The following is a 26,676-nucleotide window of genomic DNA, read 5'->3' on the forward strand; positions in this document are numbered from 1 at the left end:
ATTTATGTGAAAACCAATCTAGTCCAACGGGGGAGAAAAACACTCAATATCTCAGAGCTCTCTCAAACGAGCTTTTTAATTTTATGCGTTTTTCTCTGAATACTGTTGTATTTTCTTTTTGAGTGTGCTGCATGTTCTTTTATAAGAGGTTTCAATTTTAAAGCTTACTTGGGGGGGGGGGAAGCCTCATATATGCTATACTGAAGATGTGTTTTTAGCCAAACTATTTAGTAATTAGGATAAATCAGTGGGGTTTAGGAAAGAACCAGGTTCTGGTAAAACCTAACCCAAGATACAGCAGCTGCAGAATCACCAATAGCAATGAATTACCTTCTTTTTTTAAGCGGTTCTCAAACAAATGGAGAAACTACACTTCATTATGGAATGCTAAAACAGCTAACTTGGATCCAAGCAGCATATACTTACAGACAACCTTAGAATGCCAAAGTTTCCAAAGTCGTAAACAAGGATCTGGTAGAACATTTCTTGACTGGAAAAGAAAAGACAATTTGCTCTACGCACATTGTTTTCTTTGCACTGGGCATCTACAAAAAGGAAAATCTCACTAACATGCTAATAATATATCTATATTAAGCTAGAAGTTGGAAGTACATATGTGGGTTCCATTTTTTTAGGAGAGTATTGCAGCAATCACTGGATATTTGGTGATAAATAGAACAAACTTAACGAATACCGGCACACAAGTATTCAACCGTCACTAAAAACCTAGGACAATCCACAGGCATTATAAAGAATTTCTCCAGCCATTTTTTTAAGAATCACACCACCTTTCATGACCAAAAACATGTCTGCACAGTGCAAACAACAATGAGATAAAGCTCCTGGGCTGCCAGGTGCCATCATCCCAAGCTCTAGAAGAATTCAAACCAGCAGGCTTCTGAGTCTTAAGCAACCTCAGCTCCTTTTTGACACTCACCTCTCACTGGTAACCAATGAGCAGGCTGCACCCTATCCGCTTTACCCCACCTCTTCAGCTCTCTTACATAGCCAGCTATAATTCAACCAATGCCTTCTGGTTCCTCATGTCCAACTGCTCTCTCATTCCCCATTTTTCTCCAGACTGCCTTATAGTGAAGTGTGTCCTCATCAGAGACAGCCACACAGCCCTAAACGCAAATATGTTAATCGTCGTGTCTCCAGGGCAGTCCCATGCGTGCCTGCACAGAAGACACCTGATGAACAACAGCTACGGGTAATGCTACAACTCATAATAGTGTGCCAATTTCTAATTATTTTCTTCCCATCTCAAACCACTGAACTTGCTAAATGCCAATTATTTTCACCAAACAAGTAACACACCTAACATTGCTCAGGCTGTTACCTGAGTTTTGTGGTATTCAGAAGATACAGTTTTGTCTGATACTGCACCAGTGCCCATTGAGGATTAACACATCCAACGAAGGAGTGATTGTGAAGCATCTCCTGAAGACCTGGAAAAAGACCAAGTGTGTTCAGAACAATTGACGGGATCAAAGATCTCCCTCTTATTTTAAGAGCTCAGCTGCTGGAGTTCTGAGGCACCACAAATTTAAAGAAGCTAGTCTATCTCCTTTAATCCAGTCAGCAGTTCTTTCAACTTAAAAAAAATTGCATTTGGCTACTCATGCTGCTTCTAGACTTGTCTTTTCCTTTTATGAAGCGCCTTATTTTCTTCACTTTTCACTTGTCAAGGGTTCCAAATTTACCTTGAGGATTTTATGGAAACACTGCATTTCAAGTAGGATACAGAAAGTGACATTAAATCGTACTGCATTTGCGTATGGTGACTTTCTTCGTGCATAGGGTATACTTTGTGAACAATTCTAGACCATTTGCATGTGGGAACTGCATCATTCATCATTGTGACCACAACAAACACAATGCCTGCCAAGAAATAAGTTGTTAAGAATTTAACTACACAAAATGCCTGCTAAATCGGGTAAGCGCCATGGTTGTCTGACCATCAGCATTAAAAGGCAAACTAACTACAATGGAACGTAGCCCAGTGATGCCAAACGGACCTTAATAATCACCTACAGTACATCCCAGGGCCTCACAACTTTTTTGGTGACAGAGCATTGAGTTGCATGTTACTTTTTTGAAGAGCCTATTTAGCTTCAGAGCTAGGCACAGCTCTGGGTCAGTCTGGGAGACGCAGCCAGGCAGGCTCACCACTCCAGCTCAGTCCTTACCATGACCACAGCTGCCTACGGAGTAGGCAAAGTTATTTATTGATTTGTAGTGATCTGCGAAGGCCCAAAGGTTCTTTGGAGAGAACTACTTGAAGCTGCCTTATACTGAATCAGACCCTTGGTCCATCGAAGTCAGCATTGTCTACTCAGACTGGCAGCAGCTCTCCAGGGTCTCAGGCGGAGGACTTTCACATCACCTACTTGCCTATTCCTTTTAACTGGAGATGCCGGGCATTGAACCTGGGACCTTCTGCATGCCAAGCAATTGCTCTACCACTGAGCCACCTTGACGATTTCTGTATCACTTCAGGGAGATACATTTTGCCTCCAAGCATTACTGTGTTTGCAAACAAGTTAGTAAGCCTTTGCTTGGAAGTAAACTCTGCTATGTCAACAGGACGTCTACTTAAAAATTAGGTTAAGAGCAAGCGACACCCCCCGCCCCGCCAAGAAGGATGTGCAAGCTATCTACTTTCCTTCTAATAAATATTTACTGGGCCTGAGAGCAGAATGTAACTTGACATCTCTGAACTGCTTCTGTAACTGGGCATAAGCAGCCGCCAAGATATTCTCATTCCAATCAGGGCTGCCTTCATTGATAAGCTTTTCAAAATCAGCATCAGAAATCGGTTGCCATCTAGCCTCCAAGAACAACAGTAACACTTTCCAGTGTTGCTCACAGCAGAACCACCTCAGTGTTCTGCATCCCTAGCCAAAGAACATAAATAACACTTTGTTTTTCCAGGCCAACATTTTGCAGGCCATTCGCAATCAAGCACAAGTTGATACCTTATAAAGAAAAGCCAAACATCAGCATTGCCGCCTCTAAGCACTCTGGTGAATGACCTTTGTTCTAGAAGTTTTGGTGGCGGTGCATGTTAAATTCAACTAAAGAGTAAATTGTTTGGTATGCAGACATGCGTATCTTTAGACAGAGCTGTTAGTGCCGAAGCTGGCCTCAAATACCTTAGCCTACCAAGCAAGTGCTCTTACTTAACCTGCTACTCTGGCCAGTATATCTGAGAAAACACACATGATGCAAATGCTGATGGTTGCAAGCAGCTGAAAGTAAACTTGTTTTTCTAGGTTCATGAAAGGTGTCCAAGAAACATATAAAAATATAGAAATTAGGACCAATAAGCTTACTTGTGTGAACCTGGTTACTAATTTCCTCTTGAAGAGTTAAAACACTAGTCAGGTTAATAATTCTCCTTCTAGGGACGCAAGCGGCAGTGAGATCCTGCCTTACATCTTCCTCCATTTCCACATCGCCATCTGTTCGCTGTTTCTTTCTGCAATACAGACAGAGGAAAGGCATCTGATACCATTTTTAAAGGCACAGAAGCGATCAAAATAGCATGCTGTGATGAACTGAAGACTAGCTTATGCAACCTTCAAGAAACTCCTTCCATGAAAACCATTCAAGAACATTTTTCACAGTCCATTTATCACAAGCTTTACTCTGCCTCCCCCAGTGGTATGTATCCAGATTATGCCAGCCAGTCCCAAAGAGAAAAGGATAGCAAATTCCAATCCAGATTTTCGTTGGAATTTTGCCTTCTACATATAAGAGCAGACAGAACCAGGACCACTGCTTGGCAAGAAAAAAGAGGAAATCCCCCCCCCAATAATATAACCATAGCGATAGTCAGCAGAGGACAAAGCAACTTTCAGCAGAGATAATTCTTACCTAGAAGGTATATCTTCAGAAGACACCGGTTGTCTTTCCATTGACCCTTCTGGTTTATTCATAGTTTCTGCTCCTGTAGCTCTTACATCAAAATCACTGCATTCTTGTGGTCCAGACTCCTTGCAGGCCTGCTTGTTACTGCTTTCCTCTGCAGCAAGTCCTGAAGTCTTGGATTTGTTAGCCGGCTGAAGGAAAGCATCTAGTTTCTGGTCTCTGGAATCGATGCGAACCATCTGGTGGGCATAGACTTTGTCTCCTGTCCCTTGATTAGCTGAAGAAGAACTTGCAGGTTTAACGACATCAGCAGAAGAGGCAGTAATACCTGGAAGCAATGTCTTCGTTGAAGAGACAGTTGGAAGAAGGGAAGCAATTTAGCTGTTTCAGAAACTGTACAAGTCTCTCTCCAAGAATGACACTTATACTGGGGCAGAACAAACACGAGGTGCCACTATGGGTTTATTTGCAAGACCAGGGTTATGACATAGCTAAAATAATTACAGACCTTAAATATGCAAAGTGGCTTTTGAAATAAAGCCTTATCACACTGCACACTTCCTTGTTTGACAAGAAGTCAGGCCCTATTATGAAGACTGTACCATCTACCAATAAGAACTTCACTTATGGAGCACAAGTATTCCATTCTGAGCCAGGAGATTCATTCACTTGCTCACCCCTTTCTTTAGGAGTTAAAACCATCCAGCATTTCTTTCAAGCACATGTTGATTACATTTCGTAGCTTCACCAGAGAGCACGTAAAAACTGCTTTGCAAAGCCAAACTGAGCCAGGAACTTCCAGTTGGCTTCAGCAGTTCAACAGTCTTATGTTGAACAGTCAAAAGCATTTACTTTTTCCACAGGTTTCCTAACCTTTCAAATTCTTCACTAGAGCCTTTTTAAAACATAGACCTCTGCCTGCCTCATAGCTTTCAAAAAACCCCAAAAGACGGCATATGTGAACCATCAACCAGTGTGTGGCACCGTAGGCTACCACACTAAACAGTTCACTTCCACCTGGAGACAGAACAAGATCCCTGACCTGCCTGAGGAATCTCTAAATCAGTGGCTGTCAACCTGGGGCCCTATGCCCCCCCCCCCCGGGGACCCCAGGATATTCCAAAGGGGCCACAGGTGAAAACTGTGTAAATGGGGGGCCACTGCATGAGACTAGGGGGCCACAGAGGGAAATGAGAAGTGAAGAAAATAGAAAACAGTGGTAGAGGCTTTGTTCTCCCTTGTATGTGAACATTGTTGTTTATTAGTGTGTTGTATTCCCTTTTTGTGGGGTATTTTTTCGTAAATTTCTGTTTCCCGATAAGAACTGCATGTGTGCGTTTTGTGTGGCTGTTTATGCTTGTTTGTTCCTTGGCTATTTACAAACAAAACATTTAAATAGCTACCTTTCTACCGGTAGGACAGGGTGCCACAGGAAGGAAACAAGGTCGGAAGGGGGCCACGGTTGGAAAAAGGTTGAGAACCACTGCTCTAAATCGTGTGTGTCAAACATAAGGCCCAGTGGCCAAATCCAGCCCCTTGAGGGCTCTTATCTGGCCTGCGAGGCACCACCCTGTCCCGATCTGGGTTGGGGAGTCCGCTGCGGGTTGGCCAGCTAACCAAGGCAGCCACCTGCCTCAGTTCCGAGGTGTCAATGATCAAACACTGTTAAATAAAAGCACTGCGCTGTTCCTATTAAAATACGCAGAGCTTTATTAGAGAACGATTGTTAGAATATTTTACAATGTTATCAATTTTAAGATGATAATTTTAACCAGGGGTTGCTTTTATTGACCTTACACCTTTATATGTATCGGCAGTCTGTGATTCTGCGGTGCAAAACTATTGTGTCTGGAACATGATTGGTCAGTCGGCTGTATTAATAAACTAGACTTGAAATTTGACATTATAAGAGTATTACCGTTGTAAGTATGTTCATATTTTAAGTAAAAAATAATCATTAATTGTCTTTGCCTGTGTCTTCTATAAAGTTTGTATCTCTGGTGCCTGACATTAAATTTTATGGTACACCTGGCCCGGCTCAACCAAGTGACATTTATGTCATATCTGGCCCTCATAACAAATGAGTTCGACACCCCTGCTCTAAATCCTGTCTGACTCAAACAGCTCTGTTGTCCCACCCCCGCTTCTCCCTCTGAGTGTTCTGGAGGGCCCTCATTGGCCATTGCTGGCATTTTCAACCAGACCACCAGGGTACAAAGGGGACTGGCAGCTATGAAAATGTGGACAGATTCTGTTCTATCATAGCAGGTTTTTAAGATGTCAACATTAACGTCCGAAATAAGTGTTTGTACAAGTGAAGCCTCTTCTAATATTTCAGTTAATTGCTATACTGATAATTGTGGGTAGTTCTCTGCTACAGTCATTTGCTTTCCAGTAGAGTAAGCTGCTTGATACATAGACAAGTAATGTAGGTATGATTATTACAGAAATAAGAACACAAGTAGTTTTAAATGCACTAGTCAAAAAGGGCAAGAGTCCAGTAGCACCTTAAAGACTAACAAAAATATTTTCTGGTAGGGTATGAGCTTTCGTGAGCCACAGCTCACTTCTTCAGATACAGCTAGAATGTGAATCCATCGGTCTTTAAGTAGAGGAACAGTATGTAAATGTCAATAGGAGGCTTGATTGGATTAGGCGTGATATGCAGAAGAGTCTGTGATGTCCAGGGGAGAGATGGGTGTGGAGAAATCAGCATTGGTAATGGGCCATGAATGCAAGGTCTTTATTCAGCCCAGGTAAATGCATTGACTTTAGTTTGAATATCAACTGTAATTCAGCAGTTTCTCTTTCCAATCTCCCTTTAAAATTCCTTTGTAAGAGAACTGCTACTCTTAAATCTGCAACAGAATGTCCTGGAAGGTTGAAATGTTCACCCACTGGTTTTTGAATACTGTGGTTTCTGATGTCAGACTTATGTCCATTTAATCTTTGTCTAAGAGACTGACCTGTTTGTCCAATGTAGATTGTGGAAGGGCATTGCTGGCATGTGATGGCATAAATCACATTAGAAGATGAGCAGGAATATGAACCTGAGATAGTATGGCTGACATTGGTGGGTCCAGAGATGGTGTTCCTAGAATCTATATGAGGGCAAAGTTGGCACCTTGGTTTGTTGCAGACCTTGGTGCCAGAGTCCATGTTCTTTTTAAGTAGTTTATCATCATGGGTGAGAAGTTGTTTTAGGTTAGCCGGCTGTCTGTAAGCAAGAAAGGGACATCCCCCAGTGCTTCATTTTAAATGCATTTTAAATGCACTGTTGGTTAGCTGCGTACAGTTAGGGAATCACGACCTGACTGTCAACATCTAAAAATCTAAGTCAGCAATTTTAATAGAACTGTCTGAAAATCTTAGTCGCAGTATGTAGGCTATGTGACAGATGGTGCTTTCTGCTGGTGACAATGTTAGGGCTCTAAACCTCTTAATCTGAATTAATATGTTAATCTCAATGTCAAATTCCTTGCAGAATTTGGGGATTACGGACCTTGTCCACCCCCCATACATGACATTTGTTTATGGAGAATCGTGTCTGCAAGTAGCATGGTGAAAGTTGCTACCGGGGGGGGGGGGTATATCCTCAGGTAGATCATAATGCTCTGGAATATCCACATTGTAACAACACTATGTCATGCCATACGTAACAGTTTAGGCCCCAAAGCAGGCAACTCTTGAGACCAGGGCACACCTATACCAACATGCAAAATCATTTCACATGTGATTAGGGCTTTCCAGCAGAAAACCCACTAGAGAGAAATAGCTTTATACCAATTCTTGCCTACCTCGCTTGCATAAATGGATACTTAACTTTATTAAGCTGGAAAGGGGACAAAGAATGTTATATATAAGTGGCTTTCAAATGTCCTACATCAAGAAACTCTTTCTAAGTCACTATTCTCTTAGAGCCACATTTGCCAATAAAACTGTGTAGAGCCGTTTACAGGAATTGGTTGGTTTGCAGCACCAGCATACCCTTGTGAAAACCACTGACAAGAACTGAAGCATATGCAGAGCAGTAACTAAAGCGATCTACAGCTACAGACTTCCGGCAATGGTCCAAAAGACTTTGACCTTTGACAATCTTGGCCCACCTCAGAAATACTGCAGCCTTGACATTTGCAAGGGTGTGCCCAACTACGCAGATACAAAGCGGCATCAAGGTGAGACAATTCACTGGAGTATTTTTCAGTTGAGGGCCAAACGAAACATTACTGTTTATGAAACCTGGACCCAGCTCTTTAAAAACAGTCATGTTTAGTTTGGCCCTTAGAGTCATTTTGCTTTTCCATCTGGCGATGGAAAGCTGTGCTTCTTAGAGCATTAGTATCCATTTGGGAACAGAACAAAAGGAAATCTTGAATGCAGAATAAATGGATGCTGCCACCAGGTTCTGTAATTGGTTCACAACAAATTGATTTTCAGGGAGGTACCTCTATGCTCTCTCATGCTTATACTATTTTTTGGCAGACAAGCATATTTCTCTTAGTAGGAAGCTATATGCCGCTTTTATTGATTTATACGCTGCATTCAATTTCTCACTAGTGTCTGTGGAGCAATTTGGAACAGTTCCACATGCCGCCAAGACTACTATTTTTAATTAAATCTTTGTATTTTACATCTTTTGTTAAGGTTAGATGGTTCATCACTGGAAAGTATTCCAATCTAACTCCAGTGATAAAAAGAATTACAGGGCTGTATTTTGGCCCCAGATCTTTTAAAATTTGTATTTATATGATCTCCCTCTCAAGTTAAACTACAGTAATTTACATCTTCCTAAACCGAATGCTCATCATCTGCTGATTTTATTGTACAAAGGTGATGCTATTTTATTATCTTGTACGAGAGTAGGGCTGACCTGTATACTTTGTGAAATGGCAAACATTTGCCAGAGGGTTATTAATTACAGCAAATTGAGAAATTTAGTTTTTTAGAAAGCGTGTATATAGAAAAGTTAGTCAGTCTTGGATAATTAAAGGGTGGGCATCTGATTGAGCAAGTGTGCTCTTTTTGTTATCTTGGATTTCATTTTTCAGCTTCAAATATCTGGTGTACTCATCTTAATCAATCAAGTTTTATTTCGATACAATATCAGCTCTGAATAAAAATCAAAGTTAGGTTAAATAAATAAAATAATAAAAAGTTGATTCTGGGAAGGATGATTTAAAGAAGAGGAAAGATCTTCGGAGAGAAGGAAAGACGCACCTGACCATAAGACGCACCTAGTCTGGGTGCCAGGTCCCCCTAGTTTTAACCCTCGCCTCCCCCCCACGCGCACTCCCATTCCACTCGGTGGCCGTGCGTAAGCGCGGGGGCTGCGCGTCTCCACACACGCGGCCCGAGCCCTGCCCCCAGACACACCTTCGGGCGGGAATGTTTACACGCGCTCCTGGGCCCTGCCTGCCCGATGCCCCCAGCCAGGCGGCAGGAGAGTGGCCAGCGCCTCGAGCTCCTGCAGCTGCCCTTGCCTCGCACCCCTCGGCCACCTGCCCTCCTCCTCCTCCGCCCAGTACAGAAAGGGCGGAGGGGGGGAGAGCGTGCTTTCGCCCACTCACCTTGGCTGCGCCCCAGTCCGGAGAAGTTCCCCCCTGAACTGGCAGCAAAGGGGTCACTTTGGGTGGCGGGGGGGGGGGCTTCCAGAAGAGCGGGAGGTGAACTGCTGGGGCGGCAGGAGGAGGAGAAAGCCCAGGAGTCGCCTCTACGGGGGCTGGCAGGACTGGCTCCCTCACAGGCGGCCGCGTGTTACAACCGTTTCCCCGGGCTCTCGGAGGCTCCTCCTCTCTCTGGTGAATGGAGGGCGGGGAGGAAAAGCCCTGGGCGAGGCGGAGGAAAGAGGGCGGGAAAGGGACCGCCTTCTTCTCTCCACCTCCGCCAGCACTTTCCTCTCGGCGATTCGGCTCCAGTTACCGTAACACACACATTCACTCCATAAGACGCACAGACATTTCCCCTCACTTTTGAGGAGGAAAAAAGTGCATCTTATGGAGCGAAAAATACGGTAGCCGTTTACGAATCGCACTAGACCGGAGGCAGAATTTGGCTACTTGAATGGTTATCTCCCGAGAAGAGTCTGCTAAGAGAAGGGAAACTTTAACTTCTTCCGATCTTCCAGGAAAGGATGACAATATGGGGAGAATGTACTGCGATCTTATGTTGTTGTAGAAGGGACATTGCAGCAGAACATGTTCTATTGTTTCCACTTTCTGTTTTGCACGGGCATAGTCGTTGGTGAAAGCGAGTACGGAGATACCTGCCTTCTAGGAGAGCTGAAGGTAAGGCGTTGAAACGCGCAAGAGTAAAGGCCCTTCGATATTTGGATACTTCCAGGAATCCAAGGTAGTCTGCAGGGTGGAAAGGTTTGATGTATTGCAAGATGGGTGAATATTTATGAATCTGAGCCCTATCTGATTGAAGGGCATGGTCCAAGAGTCTCTGTTTGTTTGTTTCCTTAGCTTTTTGGTGTCCTAATGGCAATATGGCTTGAGAAGAGAGGCCGTGTTTCTGGAGCATCTTCTCTATTGCACTTTGCCAAATTGAGCATTGATTACATCTTAATCATGTTTTGGAAGGAATGAAAGCTAGTTTAGCTGCTGTCACAAAGTCCTTTTTTCAGTCTGTGGTCCAATCTATTCCATTGGTTTTGGAGGTTTGAGCAAAAATCCTGTTCTTACTATATGGAGCCCCTATTTGGATCTCAGCAGCTTTAGCCAGTCTGGAAGTGCTATGGGTTTCATTTTTGCGTACTCTTCTGCGAGCTCCTAGATACATTTCAAGTTCTAATTTACTGCTGGAAACTGGTTATAGTCAAATTTCTCTTATGCCTTGGGTAGCTGCAGTAAAATTTAAACTTTTTTTTGTTAGATTGCGAGTCCTACCAGAGCTCTTAAGATGGACTCAGTTTGATTTCCACAGATCATCTTAGGATAAGTTAATGGAGGACAAGCTGTTGAGTTTAGGCTTTAATTTGTCCTTCTATTGATATACCAAATGTTAGAAGGGCAGCTTTGGAATTACTGAGATTTTTAGCCCTTCTTTTTCCTGTTTTGCTGTTTCCTTATTTTACTTTTCTCTAACAGTTCCAATTTTGTCAACTTTTTTTTCTTGGCTACAATAAATGCTTTACCACTTGCAGAACTGTTCTGCGAGGGTATTAGCCATCCCCAGGGACTCTGCCCTTGTGGTAGAGCTGTAATTGAAACTTGACCTCATTTTGTATTTGGTTGTTATTTGTATTTATCTGTAGGAGCTAAATACATATTGCCTTTATTGAGCAGGTTCCCTTGCTGTTCACATGATTTTTCAACTGTTATATCTTTTGGCTGGTAATGATAAGCTTGTTACTTTGTCTACTGTTCCCTTAGAATTAGACAGACGTGTGTTAAAAATATCCCTGGCATTAAGTCTTAGTGGGACTGTTGTTTTATTAGTTTCACCAAGTTACTTTGGAGGCACAGAGGTGCTCTGATTTTGAAACAGGAACACGAAGGATCAGCATGTCCCCACCACTAAGGAAGCCAACTGTTCTTCTTTTGGTTAAAACCATTCACTTACCTGGGTGAAATACATCCTTGAAGAGTTTGAGCCCAACAATTTGCTCTCTATGTGCTGCTGCACACGCTCCAAGATGCTGTCTTCATGGAGAAAGTGAACCTCATGCTTTGTGGGATGCACATTCACATCTACATTCTGGGGGGCTATTTCAAGGCTGCAAAGGATTTTGAAACACCACCACGTAAGGCAATCAAGTGGTAAGCTCAGCACCAAAGTAGTAACAGTGAGTGACATTACTTACAGATTTCAAGGTTCTCTATACTTGTCAAATATGCAGTGCTTCAGAGCTTTTTCGGTTACAGAGGACATTTTCAAATTTCTCACACATTAGAATGCTATTCAGTTATTCAAATCAACACCTGAAGGTGAATTACACCATCTAGCTCAATATTTAGCACGGGGTCACAGGCAAAGAAAGGACACCCCTTCATCTGCTACCTGAGGTACTTTAACTGGAAACACTGAGGACTGAGCCTAGACCTCCCACATTTTGTGCCCTACCGCCAGTCCACAGTCCAGGAATTTTGTTGAATTTTGGCTAATTTTGTAGTGTATCAGAAGGATAAACACAAGGTTACATTACTGGAATACCAGAACAATATGAAACCTATATTCACTGTTTTCATTGTTAGAATTCCCTCTCTGTTTGTACTTGAGTTTCTATTTGATAATAACCTTTCAGTCAGTAAGAGAGCCAGCATGGTGTAGTGGTTAAGAGTGGCGGACTCTAAACTGGAGAACCGGGTTTGATTCCCCACTCCTTCACATGAAACCTGCTGGGTGACCTTGGGCCGGTCACAACTCTCTCAGCCCCACCTACCTCACAAGGTGCCTGTTGTGGGGAGAGGAAAGGAAGGTGATTGTAAACCACTTTGAGACTCCTTAAAAGTAGAGAAATGTGGGATATAAAAACCAACTCTTCTTCTATGTGACTATGCTCATTTTGTTCACCTAGTTATCCCTCTTTCTTCTTCTTGGCCATCCGTCCTTAAAGTGGAGGCTATTTTATTACTTTACCTTATGTACAAGAATGGATGCATATTTTTGGGTAAATAAGCGGCATATACAGTTTCTATTGCTTTCCGCAAAGCGCTTGACTCAACCAGTCGATCTGCAAATAGAGCAAAAAGCAGGAGAGATGGTTATGTTAGTCATTCATTTATTTCTCCACAATGCCATTTTTACCCCCATCCCTGTTAAACAATACGCCTTCAACTTTTCATTCATCCAACCAACTGGAAAATATGCATGGTAAAGCTTAAAAAATCTAAACGGGGTGGATCCAACCATCCATCCAACAGAAGAAGAAGAAGAAGAGTTGGTTTTTATATAACGACTTTCTCTGCCACTTAAGGAAGACTCAAACCGTCTTACAATCACCTTCCCTTCCCCACAACAGACACCCTGTGAGGTAGGTGGGGCTGAGAGAGCTCTAACAGAGCTGTGACTAGCCCAAGGTCACCCAGCTGTCTTTGTGTGTAGGAGCAGGGAAACCAACCCAGTTCACCAGATTAGCGTTCACAGCTCATGTGGAGGAGTGGGGAATCAAATCCGGTTCTCCAGATTAGAGTCCACCGCTCCAAACCACCGCTCTTAACCACTACACCACGCTGGCTCAGAAGAGACTCTTAAATTGGAGGACACCTCCTCAGATTGGAGGAAGGCTTTCCAAAAGGAAAGGTGGGGTATAAATATTTTAACAAACAAGTAAGTAAACCTTGCTCAGCTGAGCGTAGGACAGAAGCAGGATCCACTGTTCTGACATGCTCTCCCCATACACACAAGCTGAATCTCTACCAGATGGCCATTTATTCCAGTGCCAAAATAGGAAGTGCAAAGAAAACTTGCACTACAATTATGGCTTAGTCCCTCAGCTGTTATACCACCTGTCCCTATACTCTAGATAGCAGCAGCAATCCTGCCTGCTAGCATTCATACAGACTGAGTTTGTCTGGCACACAGATTCCGCTTGCAAACCCCTCAGTCTAAAATGGCCCTTAAAATCAAAGCAAAGCAAACTTGTACTGTAACAAATACAAGAAAGCAAAATGTTGGGACCTTTTATTATAAACCACTCTGATTCTAAATCTCCAATTATGTACTCTGCAGGCAGAAAACACACAACATCACTACCTGCTTTCCCTTCTCCCTTCACTGCTTTTTTTTCCACAAAAGAAAAACAGTACTCAGCATTTGGCACTGTTGCCTCTTGTTAAAAGAGCCAAAGAATGTTCTACCTTAAAGCAGACTGAGAGAAACACATACTTTTGTACTTACGATTTATAAAAAGCAAAAAGGTGCATTTCTTCACTGAATAGTTTGCATTGGTCACATAGCCCGTCATTTTAAAAGCCAGCATTTCATCTTCGCAACCCACTTCAATCAGTTCTCTGGAGACATTTTAAATAAAATGGCAATTTGTTTTTTCTTAGTATTAGGATCACTTTTCTAGTACAGGATACAGCCTTGGTAAATTTGCTTATTTAACACGTTTATATACCATGCTTTTCAGCCAAACTGATAGGATCCAAACCAGGTGCCAATTTCCTGTCTCTGCTCCCCACCCCACCCCCAACAACCTTCTATACCCCCTGAAATTGTGCCCCCAAAGAACGCTACATTTCCAAGAGCATCATAGGCATCAAAGTGGATGCCGCAGTTAAGCTTCTTATGAAAAAGGTTAAAAAAAACCTTTACCAAAGACCATCACCCACCCCTGGGCTGCTTTTTAATATTAAACATCCACCACAATCCAATCACAGGTATCCCATGTAATGTGCACAGCTTGAATCTTAGGGTTGGATCCCACCAATCATTTCTGCTGATGGAAGGAAAAGGTGATTTCCACAAATTACACTCCCCCGCAAACGTTCCTGACAATCCCTCCGTCCACCAGAAGCAGCATTTTGGGGGATATTTTGGGCTGTAGCAGGGACAAGGAGAGAAGCAAAGACGTCACACTGAGACCATGAAAATCCTTCCATCAGCAGAAATTTTCACTCTTCCTACAATAACTTTCCACTGAAATATAATGTTCACAATACAATGGCAACCAAAGCAGACACTATTTCAAGTGAAGCCTTACTTACTAGTATTGTACTAATAACTGGAGTATGAATGTCCTGTCCTTTCTACCTGCCAATATATCTTAACACACTAACCTTCATAACGTGCTTGTGTACTTTCACCTAAAGGTAAAGGTACTCCCCTGTGCAAGCACCGCGTCATTCTTGACCCATGGAGTGACGTCACATCCCGACATTTTCTAGGCAGACTTTGTTTACGGGGTGGTTTGCCAGTGCCTTCCCCAGTCATCTTCCCTTTACCCCCAGCAAGCTGGGTACTCCTTTTACCGACCTCGGAAGGATGGAAGGCTGAGTCAACCTTGAGCCGGCTACCTGAAACCAACTTCCGTTGTGGTCGAACTCAGGTTGTGAGCAGAGCTTGGACTGCAGCACTGCAGCTTACCACTCTGTGCCACAGGGCACCTACTTTCACCTACATCCTTTGAAAAAAAATCAAAGGTCAGGTGATCAACCTGCAGGACTCTGTACACAGCAGAGGGAGATTAACAGCCATGTGAGCCCTTTCGAATGGATAACACAACCGTGAACCAACTTCTATGAGGTGAGTAAGGCCCTCTGCTCTGCACTCCATTGGCTAGCATGCTTTGCACAGTGACTGTCCAGCCCTAAAGCCGTAACTGTCATTTCTAAATATAGAAACCATCTCTCACTGACCTTTGTGCCAATGCTGGCACAAGTCCTAGAGAACAGGCAGACAAAGATTCTGCTTTATTTGCCCTGGGTTGTCTGCGCAGTTACGGGACAGATGTTCTTTCTACGACTGCAGCTGAAAGTCTCAAGGCATCGACAGGACAGCTCAGGTGTCTTTTTTTAAGCAGACACTGTCTTTAAATAGTGTTTTAAAAACTAATTTAAATATAAGTGTTTGTTTATGGCTACATTAAGGCAACAGTAGCTCCAGTGCAATCAGAGGCTGTTCTATACAAACAACTGACTAAGGTTAGGGTGTCTCAGATCCTGACTGGAGCTAAGAGGGCCACCCTGACACATCAGCTAGCCCCATTATGGCTCAGGTAACTGTGTGTGAGAGGGGGGAGACTGAACACTGCCTCTTATTGTTTTCTGGGCTCAGAGGGGACAGTCTTAACTCCCCTGCCTGGGAGAAAAGTCTCCTTGCAAGCCCCCAGGATGAAACAGAGAAATTTCCCATGGGGGAGCTCTGACCCCCCCCCGACCCCCCGGAGATTTGTCCACGGCATCACACAGGCTTGCAAATGGAATTCATTGTGTGTGTGTGTGTGTGTGCGTGCGGGGGGGGGGGTCAGAATGACAACTCTCACTTCAGAGAGTAACTCAGAGTCGGTCTCCCACCTCTCCACCCCCTGCCAAGTTTCTTGCCATTCCCTTAGTTTGAGACACAGCAGGAAGTCCCCCCATGAGTGGAGGGAATCATAATACTGATCACTCTGACCTTTCTCTGCAGGGTGGGGAGAAATTTCTTATCATGTCGCAGACCAGGGTCATGGGGAGAAGTGGGGGTACACACAATATAGGTCCACAGACTGCATGCTGCCCACAGACCATAAGAAAGGTCCTGTTGGATCAGACCAAGGTCCAGCAAGTCTGTTCACACAGTGGCCAACCAGGGGCCATATGTTGTACACGAAACAAGGGATTCCTAAAAATTTCAGTACCATATATTCCCCTCTAGATATGTACAGGGAAGAGGATATGCAGAGCCTTTCGGTCAAAAGTGCTATACAATTTTCCAGAACCTCCTTTTCTTGGTGCCCTTTGGTAAATACACCAAAAACATGTCATACACTAAAGCCATTTTAATATGAATTCTAACAATATTCCATTCCACAACATATAATGCTTCCAATCTAAATGTTTTTATGATACTATTTTAAATTGTTCAAGATTCATCTGTAAGCCAAACTGCATTTGGGATTGATTTACCTGCTAACGGCATTCCCAAAGATGGACCGAATATTGTCTACTGTTGTAGCGTTTGACAGTGTTCTGACATCTGCCACGGTCTCACCTTGCTGAAAATGGAAGACATTAACTTCACATATACTAGTAGGCATGCTATGAAGAACAACAAGCAATACAAGAGTCAGACTGAGTGGCAAGCTATACAGGTAAAATAAACTTGTCTTGATTTTTTTCCCCCAGTGCGCCAATATTTATTAGACTTTTGCAGAAAAAGACTACCCGGCAACATACTGACCGAGTTCCCAGGCAATATGCAAGAAACGTTTTTTTGTCCCAAGACATTATAAACAAAATGGTATTTGGTTATATTATAACCTTGAACAATACAGGGCTGTTGTGCTTTTTTGTTTGTTTGTGTGCTTGGGCAAGTGATGGCTTGAATTTCAATATGCCATCATCCAGTCCGTTGCCATTTACATCTGAAAATGAGAGGGTTGGATATCATCCACACACTGATGGCGCCTCACTCAAAATCTGTGGATGACTGCTCTCACCAGCAGACAAGGGGAACCATGGGAGGGACCACTCCCACCGAATAAATGATGGGAGGCTAAAAAGTAGCCATAGCGATCCCCACCCGGCACCTCTGTAATTTCAGCACAATTATGGCCACAATCTACATTAGTAGTACTGAAGATGCAATTTGTTTAACTTACCTTCTTAACCGAAAAACTGATGCCAGAGTTATGAATAGCGTATCTGGGGAGACAAGATTTTTTTTTAAAGCCCTAAGCTAAAGCATATAAAATAGCAAACAGCAAAGATTTTAAACACATATTATTTCCCCGTAGTGACATCACCATGATATAGCTTTCTCTCCCTCTTGGTAATTGGTTCTTCTACACTTATGCCGTGATGCCATCCTGGTGTCCCTGACCTTACAAACAGCGGCCCAGTAAAATGGAGCGGAAACTCTAAATCAAATGGCATCATGCCACACATTTTATTTTACTATGTATTACTGAGGGGAAGGCAGGTGGTATGATATAGCCTGATCTCATCAGAACTTGGAGCCTAGCAGAATTGGTACTGGGAAGGGAGACCGCCCCTACCCCCCAAGGAAGATTCTGTAGACGAAGGCCCGGCAAACCACCTCTGCTTTTCACTTGTCTTGAAAGACCCTTGGTGAGGGTCACCATAACTCGGTTGTGACATGATGACACGTAGGTACACGCTGTTGGGAAACGGATAAGGGAGAGACATGGGCAACCACATGGCTCCTGTAGGGCCTACATTATTTAAGGGATTTTTATTACATATTTCCTGCATTCAAATTAAGCATGATTGGTCTAGCGAGTGCTCAAGCAATTGGGGTCAGCTCTATGATCCACAACAAGGCAAATGGTTTTCTTCTGCTGGATATATAACCCTGGGAGCAGAAGCAGCTCATCAAACAGACAAGCTTAATAAAGAGACACTGTCCTTCAGTGTTACTCCTCTGAAGATGCCTGCCATAGCTGCTGGCGAAACGTCAGGAAAGAAAATACCAAGACCACGCTTACACAGCCCGGATAACCTACAAGAACCAATGAACTCTGACCGTGAAAGCCTTCGACAATATTTTAAAGCTTAATGAACTTACTGCCCTCTCCCTCACTGTCTCAAATCTGCACAGACAAGTCTGCAGTCCTTCCTCAATCATCAGGTCCATGTCCAAGATCATAAATTTGTGGAAATATTCAACTAGCTTCATTGGGATTCTTCTCAAGGTTAAAACCACGCTCCAGCTGTATCTGTGCCACCATACTGACCTCAGCAGGAAAGCTCTCCTGCTATTCTGAGTTATTAATATATCAAAGATGTTGATCTTGGCTTTTACTAGAGAGAAAATATGCCAATCTAACGATTTGTGGGAGCACCCCATTATTTATTTACTTCAATTTATATCCCCCCTTTCTTCCCAACAAGGCCCCATAGCAGATTACGTTGCCCCGCAAATAGCAGAAACTAAAGCCCCTTATTTTAATACACTACCGGCTAACAACGTCCAGTATTTTTGCATATTCTTCACTTGGATTCTTTAAAGCTTTCCTCCTGGTGGCTACATTGTAAAACAAGTCTTCGACCTGCAGAGAACAGACAGGTTAAAGCAGAAAGCAGACAACAATTGCACTAACCACAGTGTCCTTTAGAGCCAATCAAAAGAATACACTGACTGGATTTCATAACCGTGATTACTAGACAAAATTTCAGTTTTTAATCCTAACAGTGAAATATTTTTCATTGATTATCCTATGCTTGGTTACATCTAATAAGAAATCTCAACATTAAGTGTTCTGGTATAAACCCTATAAATAAAGTTACACTTTGTACAGGACAAGCAGATTGAAAACAGAAGCTTTAAATTTGATAACATAAACACAGGCAAAAACTGTATAAAATTAGTGGATCTCCAGAGCCAGTAATATAGAGAGTGCATACCTTAGTCAGACTGAAAATCAACTAAAAATTGTAAAGAAGTCCATAAGATGCTACATGTGAGAAGTACTAGAAACTGAAACATATGGAGACAATTCTCAACTTTACTACAGGCAAATCTGAATAACACTATTTCAAGAGATAATGCTATGAACTCCCACAAAGGGATACATAAACCTCATGTTTCAGCTTTTAGGATAATCTCTAGTGCTTCGTTTCTAAATAAATAGATGCTAGGGCTCAGATTGTCCTGAAGCTTCATCTTCTGATGTGGAAGCCCTTTTTCTTTAGTCTCTGAGATGCTGATGACAGCCAATACTTTTTCAAGTGATCTGGGGCACTTCCATTATCACTGCTTCATATGTTTGGGGTTGGGGGGGGGAGTAAGACACTGAAAATTTCGTAAATTAAGGCCCAAATCTTTAACTCCAGTGATGAGGACAAGACATTTCTCAATGCCCTTAGGGAATTGTTTCCAGCAGCAACTTCCATATACTAGAAATTTGCTGCAAAGAAATAAAATCTACAGGACTAACTGGGAATGGATCTGGCCCTGTAAAACAAATGCTGATAAGAGGCAGATAACCTACTGCAATCAGAGTTCCCTGGTTCCCAGCGCAAGGTTTGGGTGCGGCTTTCAATTTCCCATCAGAATAGAACGCCCTAAAAGCAGAATAAAGCAGTCACCACTAGATTACTCCACAAGTTATTATTTCAAGCTAGCAGTGCTTTCGAACAAGACTATCCTCTCATCGCCCGGTGACTGGCAGGCAGCCTGCTTAGTTCTTCAAAGATTCACAATTGTATAGCCATTTGGCAGCACACACAGAGGCCTGTCAACAGACGGCGGAGCAGTAACTGGACAGCACTGACTTTAGATGAATGAAGCAATGCCTTCAGTTGGCAGGAGGAAAAAACCACCACCACCACAACAAAAACGCTCCCAGCAGCTTTGCACTCAAAAGCTGCAAGCCTGCTCAAGCTCCTCTGAACACAGTGGGACTTATTTTGGAATAATCGCAGATTGAGCTGCGTCAGGTTAGGCAAGGCAGATCCCAGTTCCTCACAGAACACCTACAATTTAATAAACCATACTGGCTGGGGATTATTTTACACCTATGTGCTCAGTTCAGAGAGAAGAGGTGGATTAGAAATAACCTGCACTATTTTAGCATTCACTGTACAAATAAAACATCTTAAAGGGACATTTGAAATATAATTGCTGCTCTTTGTATCAATAATACGAAGACGGACCTCTAGTGGCTAGATGTTGGGTTGCATAATGCTGACAAGGAGGGGGAGCTAGTTTTCTCTTTTGGAGTTTGTTATTTGAAGACTGATGATCCCTGGAAATTTCACTTCTCATTAAAACCATTTTAAACTACCACAGCTGTGTTAATTTTTCTGTAGCATATATCAGTGCAAGTCCTTCAGAAGTACTATTCTTTTTGTATGATATATTATACTTGTGCTATACTCCTCAATACTGCTTTTGTGCTCACTGACAATCTGCCAAACTCACATTTAAAGACAGTTATGTAGTCTTAGTTGTGATTTCTTCTCTGAACAGATCTCCACACAATACTATAAAACAGTTTGGGGCTTTGGTATAAGCAAAACACAAGCAAGGGAGGGCTGTGAGGAATTGTGCTAGGCAGAAAGTTTTTGACAACTGCCCCCCCCCCCTTATCTGCCTACTCTAAGCTTCAGGGACTCGAACTCACTGGTTTTTCCTCATTTTTTCTTTTCTTTATTATTTTATTTATTTTATACAATTTATATCCCTTTTGCCCTCATCAAGGCCAACAAAATAAAAACACACATAATAAAAACATATGTTAAGAACCATTTAACCAAAACAAAAAACACATCATTCAAACAAAACTAAGTTAAAATATACATACAACAATAATCAACAATTAAAAACAGGGCAGGAAAGAAGGATCACTGAGGGACAGCCTGACAAAACAAGAAAGTCTACTGGCAGAAGATGGCAACAGAAGGGGACTGGTTAGTTTCTCCAGGGAGAGAGTTCCAAAATTACTAAGCTACTTTCACCTTATTACTGCTTCAGTTATTCCCTTCAGGAGCACATTTCGTCCTGTAATTTTTCAAGATCTCTTTCTCTCTTCTGGTTAATTTACAAAGTCATATTGTTCTGCTTGTCTGGGGAGTTTCCCAAGTAAGAGACATCAACTTTGTGCCTCAGTGGTCATGTTGTGCAGCTTTCATTATCAGCTACGTAGGAGGCAGCTGATTTACGATTCAGTACAGGGCTATTCAGGGAGTGGAGCTCATGCGATAATTTGCATCTCAGTCTTGTTAGCAAGATTAGCACGCATTTGACTTAATGCTGAAAATCATATTTGAGAATACCCACAATGGCAGGAATGCATGCCCTACAACAGCTGCCGCTAAACTCTATCTGAAGACATAAGAATCGCAATCAATTTACCGGGCCCTGTACAGTAAAAGAAGTTAAGCAATAATACTCAACACCGATATAGTATTTTAGAGCATTAAAGGCGTTCTGCATACATTATCTCAACAATCCTCTTAACAGTTCCATAAATCAGACCAGTCTACTTTCCATAATACACAGGTTGTGAACTTAAAGACTGTGATTACCTAACAGAGGTAGACTGGAGCAAGATACTTTGTTCCGTAGCTCAGTCTTAGCTACTGTGCTGCACTAAGATTCTGTTTAATAGCTGAGAGAGCAAGAACTCACCCAGGTAGTCAAGTCAAGTTTATTGTATAAGGCCGTAGGCCATTACAATCTAAAACAGTATAATAGCAGGTTAAAATAGGCAGAACCAAAACCATTAAAAGAATACAAAAATTTAAAAAATTTAAAAAAAATTAATTAAATTAATTAATTAATTTTAAAAAAATTAAAAAAACTGAAATACCCCCAGTAGGCTCTAACCAACTTTGCCACCCTTCATGGTTTGCTTTTCCCTAATTTTCTTGGCCACCAGACCATACAGTGCCAATCTTTTGGAAATATACGGGTCCCTATCTGACAACAAATAGATTAATCTGTCAGCCTCAGATGTGACCCTAAAAGAATGTTTGCTAGAAACTTGTTCTGGGGCTCAGTATATAAAGGGCAGACCAGGACATAATGGGGGAGATCTTCCACTGAAGCCCCGCATAAACAAATGCGTTGAGCCAGCGGTATTTTTAAAAAACGGCCTGCAAGGAGCTCCATGGGCATGGTTTGAAAACGCAATGATGTGAGGGCTGCTCTGAGGCTGTATGTTGTAATGTCTGCCAAGTATGAGGCTCTGAAATGGTCTTTTTTAATCAGTTTAAACCATGGGGAGAATTTTGTATGGGCAACCAGATGGTTATCGATTAAAGCATCTTCTTTATAAATCCAACCTCGTAGTTCTGAATCGCTCCCTGAAGACCGGAGCATATCATCTGGGATGGAAAAACGGGAGATAACTCACCCAGGTAGTATTGCAATGCACGTGCCCAATATCTTGTTTAAACTCGGTGTTTGTGTGTGCACTTTTAAGCATGCCAGGGATCCAGGCATTTGGATGGCACATGCTGACAGGGCATGTAGAGCAGCTAAGGGGCCTGCTCTGCTCAGGAGGAGAGAGGAGGGGTGGCTCATACTCCCTTCCCCCTCCTCACTGCAGCCCCCAAGCTTACATGGCTCTTTCTCCGCACTGGTCCCGCAACCACAGGAATTGGCAAAGGGAAGGGAACTGATGGGGAACATCTTTCCACCAGCACCCCATCTCATAAACATTTGTCTCATTCCTGTCTGCAGCTAAAAAGCCTGGTTGCGGAAAGAGCCGAGAGCCTTTTTAGTATGAACCAAACAGCCCTTGGTTTGAAGACTACAACCACTGAGGGAGCAGCCACTGGATTTAAAACCCACACAGAGCTTGGTTTTGAGGAATTTTTTTTTTTTGATTTCTTTCTTTAATGTATTTTTCCTGTTTATATTACTGTTTGTTTAAATTGCGTGTTTTTGTGAGCTGTTTCAGGCCCTATCTCAGAGAACAGCACAGTACTAAGTTATCTAAATAAATAAGCACACTTTCTAGCTGTCAGAAGGGGCTACTGGTATGGAGAAAAACATAACAAAACTCCATGCACTTTTTGCACAGAGATGATATAATACAGGCAAGGAACCCCTTTAATCGTTCTTTCCTACATATGTTTATTGCATTTAAGAACTAAATATACATACCTGTATGCACACTTTCCATCACTTGTTTTAGTTGTTATGGTAACATGGGCTACATGACTTATACTAGCCAGAGCCTGGAGAGAAGAAATGCATGCTTAGAAACCAGTTAAGTCGGCTAACAGTGTAATCCTAAACAGAGTCACTCTCTTTTAAATTCACTTAAGTCAACAGAGAAGTATAACTCTGGGGTACCTACTACTTTGTTGGTATATGTTCAACGTACCTATTACAATAATAGCGAATATCTTTTAATTAGACCCCCTGAGAATCTAATTAGTTGGCATCTCCAACAAGTGAAAAATCTCATCAAATCAGGATTATTATTTTTTTAAATATGCAGCATGTAATTATGGACAAAAGCGTGGGTCACTTGAAAGGGGGATTAGTTACATTCATGGCAGAAAGGTCCATCAGCGGCTACTAGCTATGTGAGTTTGACTAAAGGAACCTACATAATCAGAGTCGGTAAGTTACCAATATTAGACCTTGGCCTCTATGCCCTGTTGATGGTCCTCCAGAATAACTGGTTGGCTACTGTGTGAGACAGGATGCTGGTCTAGATGGGAGCACTGGTCTGATCCAGTAGGGCTCTTCTCATCTTCTTCAGGTATAGGCTAATGGGGGTCTGAGCTTGGTGAAAATGACAGAGAGAAAAATCTTGGGGTTGTAGTAGACAGCTAAATAAAAGTATCTCCCAGTGTGCTACAGCAGTGAAAAAGGCAAACTTTATGTTGGGAATTATTAAGAAAGGGACTGAAAATAAAATGCTTTACTAGGTTGATAACTGCACACATCGTATAAGGGAGACATCTGTAAACCAGTATTACAACTAGAGTCAATTTTACCAGATGTTTGAGTAATTGGTAATATAGTATACAACCTATATACATGCCTGGTTTGATTTAAACTGTTTGTATATGTATATATTTTTGTAATTACATGGGCAGGTGTTACATGGGCAGGTGTTACATGTTACATTGACCACTGATGAAGGCCAAATAGGCCGAAACGCATCTGGCATGTGGTTAGAGACATGAACCTCAGGAAATGCCATTGTGCTACTTTAATGTTTTTTAATAATTTTAATCTAGACATAGCGCTTCCAATAAATTATATTTTCTTTAATTACATACATATATATTTTATTCCACCCAACCTTGGGTACCCAGCTTCTGTTTTCTAGGTTGGGTTTTATTCCCCTCTTTTTTCTTCTACCAATATTATAATGTCCCTGTACAGATCTATGGTGCATTTGGAATAATGTGTGCTGTTGTCGTCATCGTGTCTCAAAAATGACATTGCCGAACTGGAAAAAGTACAGAAGGCGGCAATCAAGATGACTGGGGGTTGGATCATCTCCCCTATGAGGAGAGCTGAAAAGAGTGGGAGTTTTCAGTTTAGAAAAAGGACGTTTAAAGGGGGCATGACAGAGGTTTATAAAATTACGTGTGTGTGTGTGTGTGTGTATGTATGTACGTATGTGTGGAGAGAGAGAGAGAGAGAGAGAGAATGCTTTTCTGTCGCTCAGATGTACTATACATACACACAGTAATCCAGATATTCGATAACTCTACAAAGAAATGCAAGTTGCACAGCAACCGAGGAAACAATTAGTTTGTTTTTGGATGTTTTTGCTGGATATATATTTAAATATATCCTCTTAAAAGACTTTTTCCTTGTTTGAAAATTGCAAATAAAAGGTGATATCTTCAATTCAAGGTACTGGCCATTACATATAAAGTATGACCAATGTAATGCAAATATTTAATATACGTTTCCTGAATCAAGGCAAGCTCAATCATAGATTGGTTTTAGCTGCAATAGTGCAAACAGCAAAACACTATTTATGGCTGCAAACTTATGTATATTGAGCTGGGAGTAAACTCCACTATATACAGTGGACATGAACAGGTTTGTGTCCTTACTGAATGAATTCTGGGCTAAATTTATACATTTCACCAGCCAGCACCAACCTGCCACCCCAGCAAAGCAACAAGTATGTAGCGTATCTGAAATTTCTGAAACAGTGTTTGCTTTGATAAATGGAACTGTTGATATATTTTGGATGGAACAGAAGAGGGAGATAAACAAATAGAACTTCAATGCTTTATAAATAAATTTTATAATACCCTTTTTTCTAAACATAGTTTATTTACCTCGCCTCTAAACCCGTATGTCGAAATACTAGCTAGATCTTCAAAAGTCTGCAGTTTACTTGTTGTAAATCTTTCACAGACAATATCCAAGTCTTCTTTCTGCAGAAAAAGACAGATGTCAGTAAGTAACCTCTTCAGAGTTTTCTCAAGTGTTGCTAGCATTACATTAAATGTACCCTGACTGCTGTAGATTTACTTACCCTAATACCACAGCCGTTGTCTTGTATCTGGATTAATTTCAAACCACCATCCTTAACTGTCACCTGGACACTACTGGCTTTGGCATCCAAGCTATAAGCACAAGAAACAGATTTCAGCCCTCAGAAACAAATTGCATGGTGCCACAACATATTCTATTTCAATTCACTTTCTATTCTAAATGAGCCTGATTTCATCATTTATCTGCACAAGAGCCAATAACTAGACAATTCTAGAACTAATTATTCTGTAGCTAAATGCTTTCCTCACAAATATCTAGACACATCATATAATTCCCCACAAAAACTGTACATTACAGGACCTCAGCAATGAAGTGTCAATAATTATGGGGGCTTTTAAAACAATTTTAAGGTATTTTATGGCCTATGATGTCATCCCCCCCCTTTTTACAGGTTTAAGGTCATTTAAAGCTCAGTTCAAGAAACCCACTTGTAGCGTCTTAGCAGATAACTTAATAGTGTTTCAACAAAAAATGCTAACATTTACAATTAGAAGAAGAGTTGGTTTTTATACTCCGCTTTTCTTACCTTTAAGGAGTCTCAAAGTGGCTTACAACTGCCTTCCCTTCCCCTCCCCACAACAGACACTTTGTGAGGTAGGTGGGACTGAGAGTTCTGAGAGAACTGTGACTAGCCCAAGGTTACCAGCAGGAGTGGGGAAACAAACACGGTTCTCCAGATTAGAGTCCACTGCTCTTAACCATTACTGAAAGCTTGATGCTCCGTTTGTAAATTTGCTGGCCCACCTCAAGTCAGGGACACCTAGCGTTATAAAAGTTTCCAACAGCATCCCATCTCTAGACAAGGAACACCACAAAGCAGATACCCCCAACAGACACAAAGTTACCAGTTCTCTATCATCTCCTTAATAGCATTAGCTGGTCTTTGGATGACCTCTCCAGCAGCAATGCGGTTCACCACAATCTCATCCAACCGCCGGATCACACCAGCCATCAGAGCCATGGTTGGAGTGGAAGGCTTAACCTGCTGCAGAAATTATAACCTGTAGAACACACAGAACTTGAAGTTATGGGATGGCAGGGACCTATGGTTACCAATTATGTGATGGGAAATTTCTGGAGATTTGGAGATGGAGCTTGGGGACAGTGGAATTTGGGAGGGGAGGAACTGTTTCTTCTTGGGGAACTAGGGTTGCAAACCTCCGGGTGATGGCTGGAGATCTCCCTCTATTACAGCTGATCCCC

At 42.1% G+C, this 26,676-nt stretch overlaps 1 protein-coding gene across 1 annotated transcript in view; it reads right to left on the reverse strand.

Annotated features, from left to right (window-relative positions):
* The window catches only part of MLH1 (mutL homolog 1), a 29,830-nt gene extending 3,378 nt beyond the window's left edge, over nt 1–26,452 (reverse strand). Inside the window, exons 1-15 of the mRNA XM_056857644.1 lie at nt 26,319–26,452; nt 25,454–25,544; nt 25,254–25,352; nt 23,098–23,171; nt 19,475–19,547; nt 18,441–18,532; nt 17,123–17,165; nt 16,428–16,516; nt 13,717–13,829; nt 12,457–12,550; nt 11,440–11,593; nt 3,883–4,217; nt 3,339–3,484; nt 1,343–1,451; nt 427–490 (exon numbers count right to left, since the gene is read on the reverse strand). Coding sequence (XP_056713622.1) covers nt 427–490; nt 1,343–1,451; nt 3,339–3,484; nt 3,883–4,217; nt 11,440–11,593; nt 12,457–12,550; nt 13,717–13,829; nt 16,428–16,516; nt 17,123–17,165; nt 18,441–18,532; nt 19,475–19,547; nt 23,098–23,171; nt 25,254–25,352; nt 25,454–25,544; nt 26,319–26,434 — 1,692 coding nt within the window. The 5' untranslated portion in view covers nt 26,435–26,452. The remainder of the gene's footprint in view (nt 1–426; nt 491–1,342; nt 1,452–3,338; nt 3,485–3,882; nt 4,218–11,439; nt 11,594–12,456; nt 12,551–13,716; nt 13,830–16,427; nt 16,517–17,122; nt 17,166–18,440; nt 18,533–19,474; nt 19,548–23,097; nt 23,172–25,253; nt 25,353–25,453; nt 25,545–26,318) is intronic.
* Nucleotides 26,453–26,676: the final 224 nt, after the last annotated feature.

The sequence above is a fragment of the Euleptes europaea genome, chromosome 11 (assembly GCF_029931775.1).
Source record: "Euleptes europaea isolate rEulEur1 chromosome 11, rEulEur1.hap1, whole genome shotgun sequence".
Lineage (NCBI taxonomy): Eukaryota > Metazoa > Chordata > Lepidosauria > Squamata > Sphaerodactylidae > Euleptes > Euleptes europaea.